Raw genomic sequence first — 19878 nt, 5'->3', positions numbered from 1 at the left:
GCATTCATTCCATGCTGGCCTATGAGGACAACAGCCAAACACAACTCCCAGGCAGTCCAGCAGATGCAGGCCCCTCTTTGAAAGGCCAGTCATTCTCCTTTAGAAAGTCTCACCAACTTAAGCAACATAGAGAACTACTCCATTTATTTTATGAGGGTAATGAGACCACTTCAGACATGGGAGTGCCCTAACACCTTAACCTTGCACTTTCACGGCTCTACATGGCAGAAGCATCTGGAGCTGTGTTAAATACTTACATATCCTGATAAAGACGAGTTTCTCATCCTGCATATCTCATTTCTAATATCAAACAAGTGAAGAACCTCTTCCTTAAGACACGGGAATAATTAAACAAAGGAGAACACCATACAGCATGTCTACTTTGCCAGCTGCTATGCACTAGCTCAGTTTATTCACCCAATTAAGTGAAAACAGTTACACCGTAACTTATAACAATAAGTCACATTTATTTGACAAAGATAGAAGAAATTTCAGTTCTGGGATATAAGTTCGCATTAAAACTCATATTGTTGCATCTTTAAAACTTGCCACAAAAGCAAGAAGTTGAAACAGTGTCGAAAAAGGTGCACCAACCTGCAATTCAAAGGAAGCATTTAAAACTCATCCTCAATAAATCACCTTCATAGCACAGAAAGATACGTTACTGGAATGTTAGCTGCATCACAGTACTTCAAGTTGGTTACAATTAAAGGCCACAATACAGTAAACGGGTGACATGTAAGACACCAAAGCAAAGTTTAAGAAAGGCTGGTAGAAACCTCAGTAAGAACATGTGTTTTCTTGGCACCTTTTCTACCTCCACTCCTTTACAAACTGAGCATTAGGAAGATAACAGTTTAATTGGTCACCTACACAAGATAATACTGCAACAATAAAGAACCGTGAACCATATGGGTACCGTACCTGCTTTTATCAACTGATTTATATTCTCCAGAAAGCAGTTATCTTTTCTCTTTGATTCCGAATAGAAGACGACTGTTCAAAGTGACAAAACATAACATTACACTGTAAAAATAAACTAATGCAGATGGAAAAACTTCCGAGCTAAATAAATTCAGGAATGAATACATCCATTCACTGGAATCCCAAATATTATATCATCATCTTCTCATTCCAAAAGGAATAAGAAAGACTTGACACCTATTATATTAACATAAAATTCTTCACTCTGTAAAATACTCAAAAAAGTTTATCTACACATAGTGAAGATATAATATTGCACCAAAAGCTGAAATCAATGGATTAAACTTCTAAAGTGCTGAACCCTTCCAAAGTTATGCTCTATTACAGCTCTGTGTTCATCATGGCTCACGTTATCCACAGTAAGAGTTCGGTGTGGTCACTTGATTGCAGGCTTTGAATGAAAAGGCTGGATGAGGTAGAATAGACTCCTTCAGGCTGCCTGCCACCTTATGGAACGTTAAGTTGTGCAAATGGCTCCGTCACAGGAAAAGGCTCCAAAGCTTTCTCGGCGTTCTTCCAGTTGTGAAAGTTCTCCTTGTACCATTCAACTAATACAAAAACAAACGGTGGTGAATCAAACTGAATAAAGATCGCAATCTGAATCATCAGGGGTTAATTTACGTAAAATTAAAGTGATAAATACATTCCCTTCGGTTTCTCATTAATGAGCCTATAGAATCATTTCTTCCCCTCTCCCTTTTTCCTCTCCCCTAACTTCCAAATCCATCAGTTTAAAAGGCATCAGACGTACTTGTTTTCTTTATTCCTTCTTTCCAAGGCACTTTAGGTCTCCATCCTAAATTGTGCATTTTTTCTGAACTCATTGGGTATCTCAGGTCATTGGTAGGTCTGGTGAAATATAAAAACACACGAAGAAAACAATTTGATTACACTTATCTCATGAGATACACAGAACTTAAACTGTCTTCAAGCCATGAATCAGAATTACCCAGGTTGGAAAAGACCTTGAAGATCATCAAGTCCAACCGCAGCCTAGCCATAGCCTAAGCATAGTACTCTGATGATTATGGTTACCCTACCATAATTAGGTACACCTCAGGTTTGAGTGCTCCTTCAACACGAGCACATTACATGACCTTCAAAATAAAAACACCAGAAGAAATAATGAATTAGCAACAGAGCGCAGCTACAAGAATGTAATTGTCTGCCCAGTCAACTACCTAGAACTGACCAGAATCACAGAATGACCCGGGTTGGAAGGGACCTCAAGGATCATGAAGCTCCAACCCCCCTGCCTGGCAGGGCCACCAAACTTCCATGTTTACTAGATCAGGTTGCCCAGGGCCCCATCCAACCTGGCCCTGAATACCTCCAGGGATGGGGGATCCACAACATCCCTGGATAGCCTGTTCCAGGACCTCAGCACTCTCCTAGTAAAGAACTTCCCCCTAACATCCAACCTAAATCTTCCCTCTTTCAACTTAAAACCGTTTCCCCTGGTCCTACTATTATCTGACCTTTCAAAGAATTAACACCTCTCCTGACTATAGGTACCCTTCAGGTACTGGAATGCTGCAATGAGGCCACCCCACAGCCTTCTTTTCTCCAGGCTGAACAAGCCCAGCTCCCTCAGCCTGTCCTCATAGGGGAGGTGCTCCCATCCTCTGACCATCTTTGTGGCCCTCCTCTGGACCCTCTCCAACAGCTCCTGTCTTTCTTGTACTGAGGGCTCCATACCTGGACACAGTATTCCAGACAGGGCCTCACAAGAGCAGAGTAGAGAGGGATAATCACCCCTCTACACCTACTGGACACCCCTCTCCTGATGGAGCCCAGGATACTAGAATTAATGTTTTCACACAAAAATGAACAGTGACATCAAACCACTGTCAATGCAAATCAGTGTACTTGCAGGTCTTTAGACAGTCACTAAACAAGCCAGTGCTCTCAAATTTCTCCCAGTACAATCCCACAGATTCAGATCTAGAGAACAAAAACACCCAAAGCATGGCTACTGCAGTGGCTCATTAGCTGCATAAGCTTTGTAATACCAAATATATAGAAACCCAAACTGCAAGATTCAGTACAGAAAGATTTCCATCTTTTAGGTACAGAACATTTTTATTTCTAAAATCTGGCCGTTAGGTAGTCTAGTCTATCATGCCTGCATTACTGACACTGGAATACAAGATAGTCAAAATACACAAGCACAGAAAAGCAAACTACTTCACAGTTATTAAAATGTTCTAATCTTGAGAAGAAATGGATTTAGTTTTTCCAGAGCAGGTAACCATCATTATTAGCTTACTAATGTTTAGTTTTGAAAGACTTCCATCTTAATTATAGAATCTTTTGACTTTGAAGGGACCTTTAAAAGGTCATCTAGTCCAACTCTCCTGCACTGAACAGAAACACCTACAGGTAGATCAGGGTAGAGCCCCATCCAGCCTGACCTTGAATGTCTCCAGCAACGGGGCATCCACCATCTCCCTGGGCAACCTGTGAGCCCACTTACAATTCGACATTTGCAGACAGGGCCCAATACACGTGAATACAATCCTTAGTCTGAATTACACAAGAACCTACAGGACACTCACATCATGTGAGCTGAAGGCAATTTTTGTTCAGTGTCCTGTGATTAAATTTAGAGGATTCTGAAAAAACACTTCCTTTTCAAAACAGGCACTTAGACACTTCAATTGCCTGATAACTACCCAAACGTGAATAGAAAGTATGTATTAGTAGGGCCTTCAGAATTCTTAACTGCTATCAGCAGATATGTAATTTCTAATTACTCTAGAGAAAGAGTCATATTTGAAGTATGCAGTGGCTTATTGTTGCTGCAAAAATGAAAAGGAAAAAAAAAAAAGAAGAGAGCCAAATCAAGCTTGCAACTAAAGATGGAAACATACAGCAAAAGTATTTATAGAAGCTACACATTTTCCCTAATTTTAGCATGTTGATGTTCTACATTGAAAACATTAGATTTCTAGCTTAATCTGAAGCTACTATTAAATACATTCTGTAGGTACATCTGTCTACAAAGGGTAGGTCTTACCTACAAAGCACACTTAGATTTGAACTAGTCACATTAACACCAAATTATTAGAGCTGAATGAGAGATGATGTGATTCATCTGTGAAGTTAAGCTGAGGACAAAGCAGCATGGGGAATGGGATTAAACTGAGACGGGAGGTTTAGGTTAGATATTAGGAGGAAGTTTTTCCACACAGAGGATGGTGAGGCAACAGAACAGGCTGCTCAAGGAGGCTGTGGATGCCCCATCCCTGGAGGCATTCAAGGCCAGGCTGGATGTGGCTCTGGGCAGCCTAGTCTGGTGGCTGGCGAACATGCACACAGCAGGGGTTTGAAACTTGATCATTGTGGTCCTTTTTAAACTCAGGCCATTCTGTGATTCGGAGCAAGCTTCAAGCTTCAGTAGTTTCTAGTTTGAAGAAAGTTTGCATCCTTTAAAGTTGAACAATACACAGTTCCAAAAATTCAAGTAATAACTGGAGAAGTTGTTTTGATGCAGTACACTGTTGAGCTCAGGCAACAAATCCACAAACAAGTTAAAAAGAAGGCAAGTAAAACAGGTCTCACTTTGTCAAAAGTTATCCCTCCTGCTAAGCAAAAACACTTTCACAGAAATAAGCAAAATGCTTTTAAATTCTCCTGCACACACAGCTGTTTTCTTACCTGTCTTTGACATAGTCCATCCAGTGCTCCATTTCAGATTCTGAACTGGTCTTCTTTATCTGAAACAAAGTGTGTGTGGGGGGGAGGAGGAAATACATTTAAAAACCTCACCCCAATATACCTTGCACAGTCTTGATATATTGTTAACAAATCTAGTTTTAAATATATTTAACATTATCAAGGAAAATCCAAAACCCAAACAGAAATGATCTTTTGCCTGAACTGAACTACTGAAGTTATAAAAACTACTCAGAACAATTCCAATACCTCTCCCTCAGCACTTACTAAACAGGCATAACTTCATCGTTACATTTTAATCTTCCATATTTTTCAGATCAAAATGGAAGTAGAAAATGTGAGAAAGAACAAACAGCTTTTAATAATTACCCCAGTTATTGTCCCAGACACGATAACTGATGCAGTGCTGCAGTTTATGACAGCTTGTACTGCACACAGCACAGCTGCCACAGATTGTGTTAACACATCGCTCTTCTAAGATGTGCTGCAAGCACTGAACTATCTCACAGCATTGCAAAAATTACACAGCAGAGAGCTGTTCATACATGCAATTACAAGCATTGTAACTGTTTACTCACTAAGTGGATTAACTCCTTTGCAAGCTGGACAATGGACATCTCAAAATTAGTTCCGATGTTGTAAATTTCGCCTGGCTTCCCTTCCTTCAGGACAGTAAGAAAAGCTTCTACTACATCTGTTGCATACAGAAAATTCCTTCTCTGAAGTCCAGATCCATGAATACAGCTTAAGAACAGGGAAAGGCAGAAGACTCCTGTTAATACCTAAATAGAAGCATTCCGTTTACTAAAATGCATTTTATGCAGTTCTACTGTAAGGGTTTACCTGAAAGTACTTCAATTTAAAAACACGTATGTCAGCTGTTCAGGTACATGCTACTACTACAACAAATAACTCGTAACTTAATTAGGAAATAATAAATGTTATGTTTATGAAATAACTGATTACACACAAAAATAATACCAAACAAGTTACATACCATTTCCTGTTCTGTTGCAACAAAGATATGAACTTCGGTATAACCTAAGCAGTTGAATAAACAGAAATATGTTAGAAGCTGTTATTCTGCAACAAACAAGGTGCTTTACCAGCAGGTAACATTACATGCTTTAAGACCGTTTCAACAGCCTAAGTTCAAACTTAAGCTGAACTTTAAATCTAAGCAAGGAACGCACCAAGCCTAGAAACTGCAAGGATTCTTTTATCCTAGAGTAAGCAGAGCATTTTGTACACTACAGTTGCTTTTTCTGAAGATCACAGTTCACATTTTCTGTTTCTTTTCCACTTTATCCGTTTATTTAAGAGTAGATTCCTCTCTTGAGGTGAGATGCTTACCTTTGTGGTCATCCATTACTAATCAGAAGTTAAAAATGTAATGATTTACACACAAAAATGGTGCTATTACTTGTACATGCAGAAATGCACTAGAGTCTAAAATAAGGTTGACTACTGCCAACTGTTTAGAACACGGTTTAAACATACAGCAAGTTGCCTATGTTGGACATACAGTAAGAAACCTGTGGTGAAGTAGTATCAGTCACTAAAATAACTAAATTTGAAAGAGAAACAATGAAGAATTTCAAGGTGACCTGAAAGCAGCCTTTCAGTATCTACAGGGGAGTTACATGGAAGGGGATAGACTCGTTAGCAGGGTCTGTGATTGAAGCATTGCCTTTTATTTAACACTGCTAACTAGTGCATGTAGAACATGAGCAGAAGTTATTTGTAGGAGAGAATCCTGTCAGTTAAATGTTCTTGGAAAACTGGAAAAAGTACAGACTACAGTAACTGCAGTTAAACTCATGTAAGTAACTGGAAAGCTCTAAGTAATGTTTTACTGACAACCAGAACACGTGTATACATTGTGCTGATGGTAGGATGTTTGGTTGTGAGATCAGCATATAAAAATTAAAGATAAGCACGGACAAATATACTTGTAAGACAGTGCTTTTTTGCAAGGTTCATTCTCAGATGAATAAAAGTAACATTACAGAAACCTTAAGTTATAGTATATTGAGACTGAGAGTAAAGCATTAGCTTAACTTACTTTTTCTGGATACTGGTGTGGTCCATAAACATTACTACTCCGGGTGATAACAACTGGAAACTTAAGAACATTAAATATGCACGCATTTAAATACTAAGTACATATAAGGAAAAATCTACAAGTTTCTGGTTGGTCAGTAAGTAGTGAAACACCTGCAGTGCTTCACTACAAATCTGAATGTTTTCACAAATATTAATGAGTCAAGCTCTCCATGCGTTTGCTTTTAGGCAAAGGCCTCTGGCTTTCTTAGTCTGCAGAAGCATCAAGAGTGACAGATATTCCCAGTCTCTCAGTCCCTTTAAGGACCCACCACTGGAAATGTCCTGTCCATACATACAACAGGTTGACTGAAAACTTGCTTACTCTTTTGTATTCCCAAGTAAACATTTCACAGTCATTAACACCACAATCGAGTCAGCCCGATGTCAAAAACATCTTTACAGAATGCCATGTCAAAATGAAAAGAATAAAGCTTTGAAAACTCGAACTATTTTTGCCTGAACAAATTTGAATAATAGCTTTTCTTTCACCTTTTCTCCACTTATAAGACTAGTCAATACAATTAGCATCTTGAGTATTCTACTTATAAATGAATGTCCTTTCAGCTTATCACTATATATTTTTTAATTGCTATTATTCTCTTCACTCATTTTGGAAAAAATAGACATTTCTGCTCAGGTTTATTTACTTTCCAGTCTAAAATTAGCTGGCCCCTCCCAGCCTCATGCAGTACACCTCCACCAGTAAAGGGCAGAAGGACTCTGACCCAAACTATAAGACCAGCTCTCCAGGAAAGATGTAACATCATGTTGTCTCCTACTGATTTTTCTTTTAAACATTTATGTGTGTAAAATTATGAGCTCCAGAGCTTTTAAAGCTTCCATTAACTTACTTGGTACCTTTCCCAGTAAGACTGAACAAAACATTCCGCAGCAGCTTTAGAGGAGGCATATGGATTTGTAGGACATTTTGGTGAGGATTCATCAAATTCCTGAAATGAAAACTTGCGTTACTCAATTGCTCTTGCCCAGGTAAGCCTTCAAGCTATAAAAGCTACAGCTGCAACAGCTATAAACAACCCCAAACATTCAAACTAGACTAAGAAAGTCACCTTTCCATTAGGCCCTGGACAACCTGATCTAGCTGTGCACACCCCTATTCACTGCAAGGGAGTTGGGCTACACGGCCTTTAAGGGTCACCTCCCAACTCAGAAGATTCTATGAATCCCCAAACAAAGAGGAGATTCTAAAATGGCTATCATAAATATCCACTTACACACACAAAAAAAACAACCACGTTCTTGGCTGCTCTTTGCTTCTGAAATTAATTGACTCCAACTTACCTCCTGACTTGCTTCCCTCTTCCCAGAAAAAAACCACCTTTAAGAATATTTACTATGATCCACAAGAGCATCTATCTTTTAGAAACTTTCACAAGTTATTAATGAAACCAATCTGATTGCTTTAGCCAGTATGCATTCAACATGTTCAATATAAAACATGCAATAGAAAAGCTTCGCAACAACTCTGATACCTGGCTTTCAAGAAGCAATTGGTACCTGCTTGCAACTTTAAGTATTATCAAAAATAACACACTTAGAGAAGCCAAGAAAAATTTGGGCCCCACACACTTTTAAACTCACCCGATCAGTGCTGCCTCCATATACTTCATCTGTACTGACATAGATAAACTTCTCCACGTTGGCTTCATGAGCAGCAGCAACCAGTACATTAGTGCCATAAACATTCACATAAGTGAATTCCAGGGCATGCCAAAATGAAAGATCTATAGAAAAGAATTTAAAAAGCCATCAACAAACAATTCTGATTAAATTTAAGCAATACATGGCTTTCCATTATGCTGTAACAATTAACGGCAGCAATATGAACAGGGAGCTCTGAAGGACTGTTTAGTCTGAGGAAAAGGAGGCTGAGAGGAGACCTTATTGCTCTCCATCAATATCTGAAAGGTGCTTACAGTGAGAGTGGGGTTGGTCTTTTCTCACTGGTGACAGGAAAAGGGGAAATGGCCTCAAGTTGTGCCAGGGTAAGTTCAGGCTGGATATCAGGAAAAACTTCTTTACAGAAAGGGTTGTTAAACACTGGAATAGGCTCCCCAGGGAAGTAGTTGAGTCACCATCCCTGGATGTGCTTAAAATCAATTTGGACGCAGTGCTCAGGGACATGAGGGTTGTTAGAGTGAGGGTAGAGTGGTTAGGTTGTGATTGGACTCGATGACCTTGAAGGTCTTTTCCAACCTGAGCAAATCTGTGACTCTATAATTTCACCATCTCTTTGACTGTCAGGTAGCGAGGTTATCATTAAATGAAGACACTCCTACACTTACACAAAGACAAAGAATTCCTTGTTCTCAACAATAGGTTAGAATATTCAATTCAAAATAGCATTAATTAGTTGCAGTTAAGTGGATCACAGTTAATTCCCTTCTTCACCATGAAGTGCCAAGTTCACTAAGAAAAGTATCACTGAAAACCACTATATCTATCTATTACTGTTAAATTACCACCTGTTTTAATTCTTGGAATCATCCCACTGACCTAACGGCTTTCCATATATCAATGTTAACAAACCTGAAAAGAATCTTCCCAGAGAATTCTTCAACGGCTTCTGCTCATTATGGAAGGAATGTGCCAGGGATACCACTTATTAACAGCTTTACAGAAGACTGACAATCCGAAATAGGCACTTCAATGTGCAATCCATTTCACCATTCTAAGAAGAACCCTGGAAGAATTCTAAAGGGACCTATGCTTACTCTTAGCTTCCACTCTAATTTTTCCTGCAAGGTTGGAGTTAGTCAAGGCTAACTGTCTTCAAGACACCACATGACATGAGTGCGCTGGCAGCTACACGTGTCTAGATGGAATTTAAAATACAATAAGCGAATATATATATAGTCAAACTTGAAAACTGCTTTATCTGACTGTTGTTGAATTAAAGCTGTGAGTCCCCTAAGTTAAAAAGGCCACCGAACTGAAACACATAGTCCGTAAAGATGTTAGGCTGTATATCTGTTTTATGTGAAGGGAAGAAAAAGAAATAGAAAAGAGATGAAAATTATCAGCATACTATTTCAAAACATACATACAGAAATAATACTAAAATATGCGCTGCAGTGCTCACCTACATGTGTTTGGGCTGCAAAATGAAGAACTATGTCAATTTTCTCCGTTTCAAAAAGCTGTTTGATAAAATGAGGTTCACAAATGTCCCCCTAAACAGGAAAAGAAATAACAACATTATTTTTTCATAAAAATGGTAAGCTTTAATTTGTACTAAGCACTAAAGCAGGCACAAGAAAATGTTCTGCAATGAGAACAGGCCTGCAAAGCCAAAATATGTCTTACATCAGAGTCACGGGATTACTCAGCCTACTCTTTAATAGCAATAGTAGAAAATTAAGATTGTCCTATTAGAAGTGGAATTTATAACATTAAACAGTAAACAAAACACTGAAATCCAGAGCTTTAGATACAATTAGATACTTTCTTTCAGCTCTCCACAGACACAGTTAGCAACTGAGTTTGGGGCAGTGTACCAATGCCACGTCTAAAAGAAGATCTTCACTGTTTGAGCAATAGCCTCAACCATAGATGCATCATTTCAGGATTTATATTACTACATAACACGAGAAACAACACGACCTGCAAAAACGCACACAGCAAAACACAGCGTGTAACTCTACACTACATCTGGGATACCTGCTTATAGCAAGTAAAGTTTGCAGATGGTGACACCCAGTGGCATCAGCGATGAAGTTCATTTCCACTGTTGTCAAAGCAGATGGAAGTCTGCCAGCAGTTCCCTTTTGTTTTTGTTACCAGAATAATCGAGATAATTGGAAAGGCGCACAGCATGGACACACGAGTCTTGTGTTAATGTGAGAAACAAACGAGGGCAGTTTTCAAACGTAAACAAGAACCAAGAAGAAGCTTCTGATACTTATCTACTGGCTCAACTCAAAGGAGCACCTCAAAGGAAGGGATGCCAGTGGGGAAGAGGAAGGCTTTTGTATTTTCAAGAACAAGGCAGTTAACTGAACACAATTAGAATGTACCTATGTTTTTAGAAGTTCTCACGCAATTATTCCAAAGAACAGCTTCAAAGAAGTACTGCATGTAAGGAATTAAGATTACTTGGAATATGATTAGATTGTTTTTTTTTAATAGGAAACCAACTTCAGCAGTTTTTGGTTTTTGTTTTCTTTTCCTCTTTTTTTTAAGAAAAAGTATTCAGTAAGATTTCTTAAATGTATCTTTTTCTTAGATGTAAGATGTACACTGTTAGATGTAGACTGTCTTGCGCCCTACACAGCATTCATACTGCATCATGCATTGAGAGGTATTAGAAACATTAGGAAAAATAACAAGAGTACTTCCAGCATCCTGAATCCAAGCATATTTGTTTGGCACATATTCACTTTCCCTCAAGCAAACTGTATCCAAGGACTAGAAAGGTTTACAAAAACCCACAGCTACGGGGATCACTAAACAAGTGTGGAAAAGTTTGATTGCCTGAATTTGAGAAGCTCATTTTACATTTTCTGACTCTGCAAAAAACTGCTACATATATTAAACTCACTGATATTACAAAAACTTGAACTCCAGTGCCCTCCAGTCTCAGGCAGTCCAGCTTGATGAAGGAACCACCACAAGCACTGAGATCCACACAGCAGAACCTTAGCACACAAACTCAGCAGTCTGAGTATTTATCCAAACAAGAAGCCTACATCCAACCCCTTGTCTGGAGCCTAAAATACTGACACAGTAAACTAATTTAACCAGCAACACTCCATGAAGAAAAAGCATACCTTGAACCTAGACCATATTCCAAAACAACTTCTGGAGAGCTCGGCTGAAGCCAATGGGATGAGGTTCAACAAGACCAAATGCTGGGTCCTGCTCTTCGGCTACAACAACCCCAGGCAACACTACAGGCTTGGGGTGGAGTGGCTGGAAGACTGTGTAAAGGAAACGGACCTGGGGGTATTGATTGATGCTCGGCTGAACATGAGACCACAGCGTGCCCAGGTGGCCAAGAAAGCCAACGGTGTCCTGGCTTGCATCAGAAACAGTGTTGCCAGTAGGAGCAGAGAGGTGATTGTTAACCCTGTACTCATCACCGGTGAGGCCACATCTCGAATACTGCGTCGTTTTGGGCCCCTCACTGCAAGAAAGACACCAAGGCCCTGAACGTGTTCAAAGGAGGGCAACAAAGCTGGTGAGGGGTCTGGAGCACAGGCCATATGAGGAGAGGCTGAAGGAGCTGGGAATGTTCAGTCTGGAGAAGAGGAGGTTCAGGGGAGACCTTATTGCTCTCTATAACTACCTGAAAGGAGGTTGTAGTGAGCTGGGGGTTGGCCTCCTTTCTTATGTCATTAGTGATAGGACCAGAGGGAATGGTTTCAAGCTATGGCAGAGAAGATTCAAGCTGGACATTAGGAAGTGTTACTTCTCAGAAAGGGTGGTCAGGCACTGGAATGGACTGCCCAGGGAGGTGGTAGAGTCACCAACCATGGGGTGTTCAAGGAACAATTGGCTGTTGTGTTGAGGGATGTGGTTTAGTGGGAGCTATTGGTAATAGGTGAACGGTTGGACTGGATGATCTTTTAGGTCTTTTCCAACCTTGGTGATTCTATGATTCTACAGAGTACACAAGAAGAGAAGAAAGAACATCGTAGCCTGATCTTTAGCATGGATAGAATTAAGAATATGTCACATGGCACGGCAACTGACAAGCTGCAGCATTTGAAGGTGGAAAATCTAAGAGTATCAGATAAGCTTGGAGAAGCCAGATCCAAAGCCATCCTGTCTGTTCCACCCATCAAAAGCAGTCTGAGAAGTGAATGGATGTCATGGTTTTGTAATTTTTGCTATTGGCATTCTGGATCATTACAACATGTGGGTCACAGAGAAGAACTACAGGTCCCAGAGGACCTCACTGTCAGAGAGGAAAATGTGTCACAGAAGCAACACTCACTCTCACTGCCTGGCAGTGGGTGTGGGTGTGCTTACAAGCCGTGCACCTTCAGTTTCAATGTAGACTTCTCAGTTTTTGGAAAACTCTCTCCCTCTCTCATTTTACTTGATTTATTAGCCTCAATTTCAATTAGATTGTATTATATTGTGCTATCCTGCATTTCAGTATCACAGTTAGTAACATAAGTTTTTCTCCTTAGATCGTTGACACTGTTCTGTTTGCTGCCTTGAGCCCAGCTCCCATCTCCCTACCCCTTTCCCTTACCATTTTTGGGGGCCCGAGGAGGGGGCAAACATGGATTGAACTTTAATTTATGGCAAAGCAGTGGCCTTACCCTCAAGTATTCAGGAGCTCTTTCAACTATATTACTTTGGTATAAAACACCCACACAAAAATAAAAAAGCCAAGTGTCCTAGAAAAAAAAGGCTTCATCACCTGGATAAACTTGTAGTTTTCCTTCTCAGAGACAGTTTCAAGATTCTTCAAGCTTGCACAGTAGTCAAGCTAAGGAGAAATAATCACAAAGCATCATCAAATTGTCTTCATGAAAATGGACAGAGATAACTCAGCTCCAACCCAATTATGAGCAAGTTTAAAAGTAAAGCAAAAACTTCTCTGAAAGAAAAGCTATCTCACAAGTAAATGTGATGAAGCGTGAGAAACACAGAAGTCTGAAAGATATCCTAACAATTCCGTAAGTGTTCAGATACCCATCAATTCAAAACCCTTAAGATAATAATTGTTCAATACTTTTCATGTGGAAACCAGCGAGAAGACAAAGGGAAATTCAACAAATAGCATCGCAAGTAGACTTCAACATAACCCTGCACATAGCAGGGGGGTTGAAACTACATGAACATTGTGCTCCTTTTCAATACAGGCCACTCTATGATTCTATCTCACAGGCTGATATTAAGAAGCTTTAACAAGAGGGTCTTGCCTGGTAAGAAAGAAGACAGCCCACTTACCTTATCTAGATTTATAATCAGATAGTTGGGATAGTTTCTGACCAGCGACACAACTACATGTGAAGCACTGCAGGATAGAAGAAGAAGATCATATTTACAACCACATCACTAGATTTAAGGCAGCAAAGCAAAGACAGATCAGACGTTTGGTAATGAAGGGATTCAGAGGATGAGGGAGTCACACCCAAGAGGACAGCACACTGAGGCACTTTAAGATGTAAGATATATGTAAGATATATATAAGATATATGTAAGATATACCCAGATGGAGCCATAAGCTCGCCTTAGTCAGGACTTGTACCTGCTCTCAGCCTTTTAAGACTGGCTGCACACAGACCCGTCGCAGCCCCACCTCAGGACACGCAGCGAGCTCCCAGCACTCCGGCCCGCCCACCGCCACGTCCCACAGCTCCCAGCGGCGGAACCTCGCCCCGCAGGAGCCCCATCACGTAAGCGGCGCGGAGAGACGGCACCGACACCACCGCTCACATGAAGCCGGCGCCTCCCGTCACCAACAACCGCTTCTCAAAGCGCGACGCCTCGGCAGACACCGACTCCTCCGACATCGTCCGCGCTTTACGGCTGAGTACGACCTGACGGTGCGCATGCGCAACGCGCCCGGCCACTCCCCCCGCCTTATAGTCGTAGCGCGTCGGGGGCCGCTAGGTCACGTGGCGGGGGGGCGGTGTGTGATCCCCGCCATGGGGTGGCGGCTGCTGTGGCTGCTGTGCGCCTGGGGCGCAGCTTGGAGCAAGACGCTGCGGGGAGGCTTCGTCAGCTCCGCCACACGGATGGAGCCTTGGCGGCCCGTGGCACGCTTCCAGTTCCGAGGTAGGTGCCCGTCGGGCAGCGGAATGTCTGCAGGAAAGAAACGTTGTGGGAGAAGGGAAGAATAGAGCGGGAGGCAAAGAGAATTGGGACGTGACACTTGGCTGCTCGTAAGGGAAACGCTGGGTGGGGTGGAGGCGGCTCGTGGGGTGATGGGGAAGCACTTACCGGTGTCCTAGAGGATTAATATAGAAGTGCTCTAAATAGGACCGGGGGCGGGTAAAAGCGGTGGTGGCGCATTGGAACAGGTTGCCCAAGGAGGCTGTGGATGCCCCATCCCTGTAGGCATTCAAGGCCAGGCTGGATGTGGCTCTGGGCAGCCTGGTCTGGTGGTTGGCGACCCTGTACATAGAAGGGGGTTGAAACTATGTGATCTTTGAGGTCCTTTTCAACCCAGGCCATTCTGTGATCCCCTATTACAGTTTTATTCATTTGTCTTATAATCGTGCGTTCTAGCTCTAATCAGTCATAGAATCATAGAATTACTCAGGTTGGAAAAGACCTTGAAGATCATCAAGTCCAACCGCAGCCTAACCAGTAGCCTATCTCTTAAAAAAAAACAACCACAAAACAATACCACAACAACAAACCTCTGCTAAATCATATCCCTGAGTACCACATCCAAGCGGCTCTTAAACACATCCAGGGATGGCGATTCAACCACCTCCTTGGGGAGCCCATTCCAGTACCTAACCACCCTTTCTGTAAAGAAGTTCTTTCTAATATCCAACCTAAACTTGCCCTGGCGCAACTTGAGGCCATTTCCCCTCGTCCTGTCACAAGTCAGTAGTGAGAAGAGACCTGCCCCACTCTCACTGTAAGAACCTTTCAGGTACTGGAAGACGGCAATAAGGTCTCCCCTCAGCCTCCTCTTCCTCAGACTAAACAGCCCCAGCTTCCTTAGTCTCTCCTCATAGGGCTGATTCTCCAAGCCCTTAACGAGCCTCGTTGCCCTTGTCCATAACATAAAGATCCATAACATAAAGTCCATAACATAAAGATCCATTTACTCAGGTTCATCTGTTATTTGACCCCAGAGCTACTCTGTGGAGCTCATAATCATGCCTTGGAAATCTCAAAAATATAATTGGATGGAAGGAAGAAAAATACAGTCTGGAAGTCCACTTGAAAAAGAAGAAGGCAGGGGAGGGGGTACAGGAGGTTAACGCCATTTGGGTTATGTTAGAAGTTTATTTAAGTATTGTTTTCATACTGTGTTATTGAGACATAAATAAATAGTGAAAATGTACCAACATTTATGGAAAATGGTTAAAAAGAGAAAAGAAATTAGAAGTGAAGCGAAGCTTTAGCGATGCTACTTAATAAAAACCCATGCTGCACTAACCTTCTGTTTCTATGACTTGCTTCAAGGCAGAGCAGTTGATTCTGTTTTTTAAATGTCAAGGTGACCATGCTGTTCTGTGTGTCAGAATCACCAACGTAGCAGCAGCTGTGACAAAAGAAGCCAGACTTCACCTGTTTCAAGCACAGGAGTGGCAGAAGCTACAGAATCACATCCAGGATCACAGCTGTACAGAGAAATTCTCTAAAGCTCAACTGACAAGTGAGTTTCTGTCTTCCCATTATGAATTGAGTTACATGTGTGTTTAGAACACTCAATGTATCAGTAAATCTGGACTTTGCATCAGCTTAAGTCAAGGTAGAACTTTGACCTTCTGTAATTAAAAAAGATTACAAGGGGTGCAATTGCTTCTTTACATCACATCAGAAGACTTTGCTTGCAAGTTATGATTCAGCAGACCACTGGAAAACAGCAGTCCTTGACAAGCAGTGACGTTACTGCAAAGAGGTAACCTTAATGACAAGTTCTGCTCTCATGCTCTCATTTGCACACAACTCAAAAATGAGGGTCAGGTTTGCATTTACTCATTCAGTACAGAAATTTTCTATAATTCTGCTTGGAGTGAAAGTAAAAACATTGTTTGTTTTTTAAATCTCAGACCTTTCTGTAAAAAGGTTGATGTATGGAGAATTAGAATGCTATTGCAAGATGAAACTGAAGTAGTTAGAATGACTAAATGGTTGACGTAGTCAAATGTGCAGATTGAATTACCACTTTTATTGCAGTAGAAAAAGAAAAGAGACAGACTAATGGGGCCTTCTGCTGTTAGCGTTAAACCTCTGAAATGTTAGTAAGATAGGAGGGTATATGCCAAGCACACAGTAGAAAGGTAAAACCTTTTTCCAGTTCTTATTTGTCAGTACACTCCTCTTCCCAGTTTAATGGAAAATAACCCTTTACAAGAAAAAAAAAAATAAGATCCAGAAGGATATTGTGATGGCACAAACCTGTCACTCTGATGTACATGAGCAAAATCAATTGCATCCTTATTTAATTGTGCTTCACATCCTACAAGTTAGCTTGCAGGTTTGATGGAAAACTGATTAAATGTGCTCTGCGTGATCCCTTATCTTTATGCAGTTAAGGCTATACCAAAATTCAACTGAGAGAACGTATGGAGGGCAGAGCTACCCCTTTTACATGCCATTTAACTTCTTTTTGTTTCAATCCGGCAACATGTGAAATCATTCATCTATCTTTACAAAGGTTGCTTTCTTTAAAGGAGCTCTTTCATTTTGAACATTTCATTTATAAGATACATTGTTCCAAAGTGGAACACTTGCTTAGTATTAGCTATGCAGAACAACTGCCTTTATCAGAACACATTTTTTTCCCTTCTTCATGTGTTGTCTAAATTTGTATTCCGTGACAGTTGGTGCAGAGAGCTGTGCATATGTTTTTTCCTGGATCCAACTGTTGATCCAGGCGACGCGTGCTTTCAAAGAACAGAAAATAACTTGAAACAAGTTGGTTTTTTAATTGAGTAAATGTTTCTCATAAGTTAGAAATTGATTCTAAACTTTGTCTACTACACGTTTACATATAATGAGTTTGCTAGGGATTGATTGATGCATATGTTTGTAGCTTTCTCTTACAGAAAAAGGTTTGCATAAAAACCAGCTTTTGTGGAATTTTAATGGGCTTAAAATATTCAAAAGAATCTATCAACAGTCCAGTAGTTATACTCTTAGTTCTTCTACAGAAACAGCTTTCCACTATGGTGGAGCTTATGAGCATCGATCACTGTTACACTCATTAATGAGTTCAGTAACCAGTGTAACAGTGCTTATGGTTCTTGTAGTTTCACTCTAACATACAGAGCCACGTATTTGATACACAGCAAATACTTATTTTGGAGAGTTTGCCCAATGGTTAACAGTTGATTGTAGGAAAAATGCCGCTGAGATCAGTAAGCAGATGAAACTCTTCAGTCCTTCATAGTTGGGTTTAATGTCATTGATTTCAAATGTGCTTTTTTTTCAGACAATGATCTCAGCCCTTTGAAACTGTCTGTGTCAGTTGGGGGAGGATGCTATAAAAAATGCAAAGTTGCACTTTTAAAGCACGCTCATCAATCGGCAGTGTTGCGTGTGGCTGTTATTGTTCTGTGCTCTAAAAATCTTTGAAAATAGCATAGAATCAATTTCACAAACATAGCTTTTTGTAATGAGTATCTCTTCACTAATAGAAAAAATGTAGTTTGTTGATACTGTACCAGAGAACAGCAATGTGCTGAAGGTAATACTGTTTGCAGTTACTGTCTCCCAGTGGAACAAAGCCATCCTAGCAAACCCAAAAACTGAGAAAAGGAATACAGTACATATCTTTACCAGCCATTGACGGCACCTAGTTGAAACAAAAGATGAAACTGGAAGTTCTTAAGCGCTAAATAATGGTGTATATTTAAATTCTATCTTCATTTAAGCATAAGTTTTGTGTTTGTTTTTTTTTCCAAAACAAGTTAATCAAGTATCTACTCCTTTTTTGTTGTTTGTTTTCTTCCAAAGTGACTGTGAACCACACAGAGCAAAATCTGACAGTGTCCCAGATTCCTTACCCGGAAACATGGTATGTGTTTTATGTAGACAAGTTTACCTGCGAGGAGAATTATTCTGAATCCGAGGATATTCAGTTTGAAATGGTCTTACTAAATCCAGATGCAGAAGGGAATCCATTAGATCACTTTAGCGCAGGGGAGTCTGGTAAGATTTTTTTTCTTAAAATTAGATTTGTAAGTTAAGGATCTGATCTCCCAAACAAGTCAGTACTTACTGTGCTTGGGAAAATATGGTGCTGGGGAAAGGACAGCAGAATCTCATACATTTCAGGTCTGGCTTTCTCAAAGAAGAGTAAACTTAATTTCATTTTCTGATGCTTGCAACACCAGAGGCCCGGGGTTCGAATCCCCCCTGTGGCGCAAGTGGTAGAAATGCTGCTCTGCTACACAGAAGGCTCGAATCCTGGGAGTTGGACTCGATGATCTCTAAGGTCCCTTCCAACTTGCACGATACTGTGATACTGTGTGTGATACTGTGTTATTACAGAAAAATTCTTCCCTTCCTCTAGACCAACTTATCTAACTACACATACGATATACTAGGAAAGTCTGTGTTGATATGCTTGCTTATACGTTGTTTTTTTGTGAGCTTTCAATTGATTGTGAATTGAATTTCTGATTTCAATGAAATTGTTTATTTAATGTGTGGAATTCCTTAGCTAGACTTTGCAAGACTTGTATCTGTGCAGTATGAGTTCAAGCACAGCGTAACTTTTTGCCAATATGATGTCAGATCACCGTGTAGGTCTTTCCAGGTTTGTTATTCACAGGCTACGCACTATGAAATGCTTCAATCTTACATTTTTTACTTAAAAAATATAAATTTAAGTCTTTAGACCTGCAAAGAAAAAAATCTGTAGATGACTCAAGACAGCAGCAGAAGATAAGCATACATAAAATTGTATGACTCTTAAGCCAATCCAAATCAACTGAAATGTAGTGTTTAGCTTCACTGCTTTGGAAGGCCTAGTTAACATGTCACTGACTTTGCTTGTGGTATAGAAAGAGCCCAGAAAGATTAGTCTGTCTTCATATACTGATGGAGCCCATATGCCCAGGTCTAGCCTTAAAGCAGTGCTCGGTTATCCTAATTGGTGTCCAGAGAATGTAGAGGGAACAAAGGCAGGTTCCTTGTTGAAGGGAGGAAAATCTTCACACTGAAACTTTTAGAGGAACCTGTAAGCAAGTTACTTATCACCTGTTATTCCAGACTTACAGGTTGACTTACCTCTTCTCAATTGTGCTTCTTACTCTGCAAATGTGATCTGTAGTTCTAATTTGGTAAATTTTGTATGCAAAAGTTAATTCACTTATTCTCAAAAAGTAGTTATTGTGTTCTTTCGCTAAACCGAGAGACAGTCATTAGCATTATGTGGCCTTTAAGTAATGTTCAGACCTCCTAGGGAGACATCTCAGCTCTCTGTATTGTTAAATG

General features: G+C 40.5%; 2 protein-coding genes across 2 annotated transcripts in view; one reads left to right on the top strand and one right to left on the bottom strand.

The window, feature by feature from the left end:
• Positions 1-119: 119 nt before the first annotated feature.
• TGDS (TDP-glucose 4,6-dehydratase) lies at positions 120-14296 on the bottom strand. Its single transcript, XM_072349017.1, has 12 exons — positions 14185-14296; positions 13696-13762; positions 13163-13231; positions 9872-9962; positions 8371-8513; positions 7620-7718; positions 6728-6787; positions 5660-5703; positions 5241-5406; positions 4645-4703; positions 1736-1833; positions 120-1532 (listed from the first exon to the last, which is right to left on the bottom strand). Exons 1-12 carry the CDS (start codon positions 14259-14261, stop codon positions 1432-1434), a joined length of 1074 nt encoding a protein of 357 aa, XP_072205118.1. The 5' UTR covers positions 14262-14296; the 3' UTR covers positions 120-1431.
• The window catches only part of GPR180 (G protein-coupled receptor 180), a 22496-nt gene continuing 16640 nt past the window's right edge, over positions 14023-19878 (top strand). Inside the window, exons 1-3 of the mRNA XM_072349030.1 lie at positions 14023-14526; positions 15929-16087; positions 18394-18588. Coding sequence (XP_072205131.1) covers positions 14301-14526; positions 15929-16087; positions 18394-18588 — 580 coding nt within the window. The 5' untranslated portion in view covers positions 14023-14300. The remainder of the gene's footprint in view (positions 14527-15928; positions 16088-18393; positions 18589-19878) is intronic.

The sequence above is a fragment of the Excalfactoria chinensis genome, chromosome 1 (genome assembly GCF_039878825.1).
Source record: "Excalfactoria chinensis isolate bCotChi1 chromosome 1, bCotChi1.hap2, whole genome shotgun sequence".
Classification (NCBI taxonomy): domain Eukaryota; kingdom Metazoa; phylum Chordata; class Aves; order Galliformes; family Phasianidae; genus Excalfactoria; species Excalfactoria chinensis.
Note: the sequence above shows the minus strand (reverse complement) of the source record. Positions and strands in the feature narration are given on the sequence as shown.

Bases quoted from the DNA above. Each gene is read 5' to 3' on its own strand.
- TGDS (XM_072349017.1), bottom strand. From the start codon at position 14,261: ATGTCGGAGGAGTCGGTGTCTGCCGAGGCGTCGCGCTTTGAGAAGCGG. The intron at 13,232-13,695 runs GTAAGTGGGCTG...ATTTCTCCTTAG, and splicing joins TGATTATAAATCTAGATAAG to CTTGACTACTGTGCAAGCTT. The intron at 1,533-1,735 runs GTACGTCTGATG...TTTTTGTATTAG, and splicing joins AGAAGGAATAAAGAAAACAA to TTGAATGGTACAAGGAGAAC.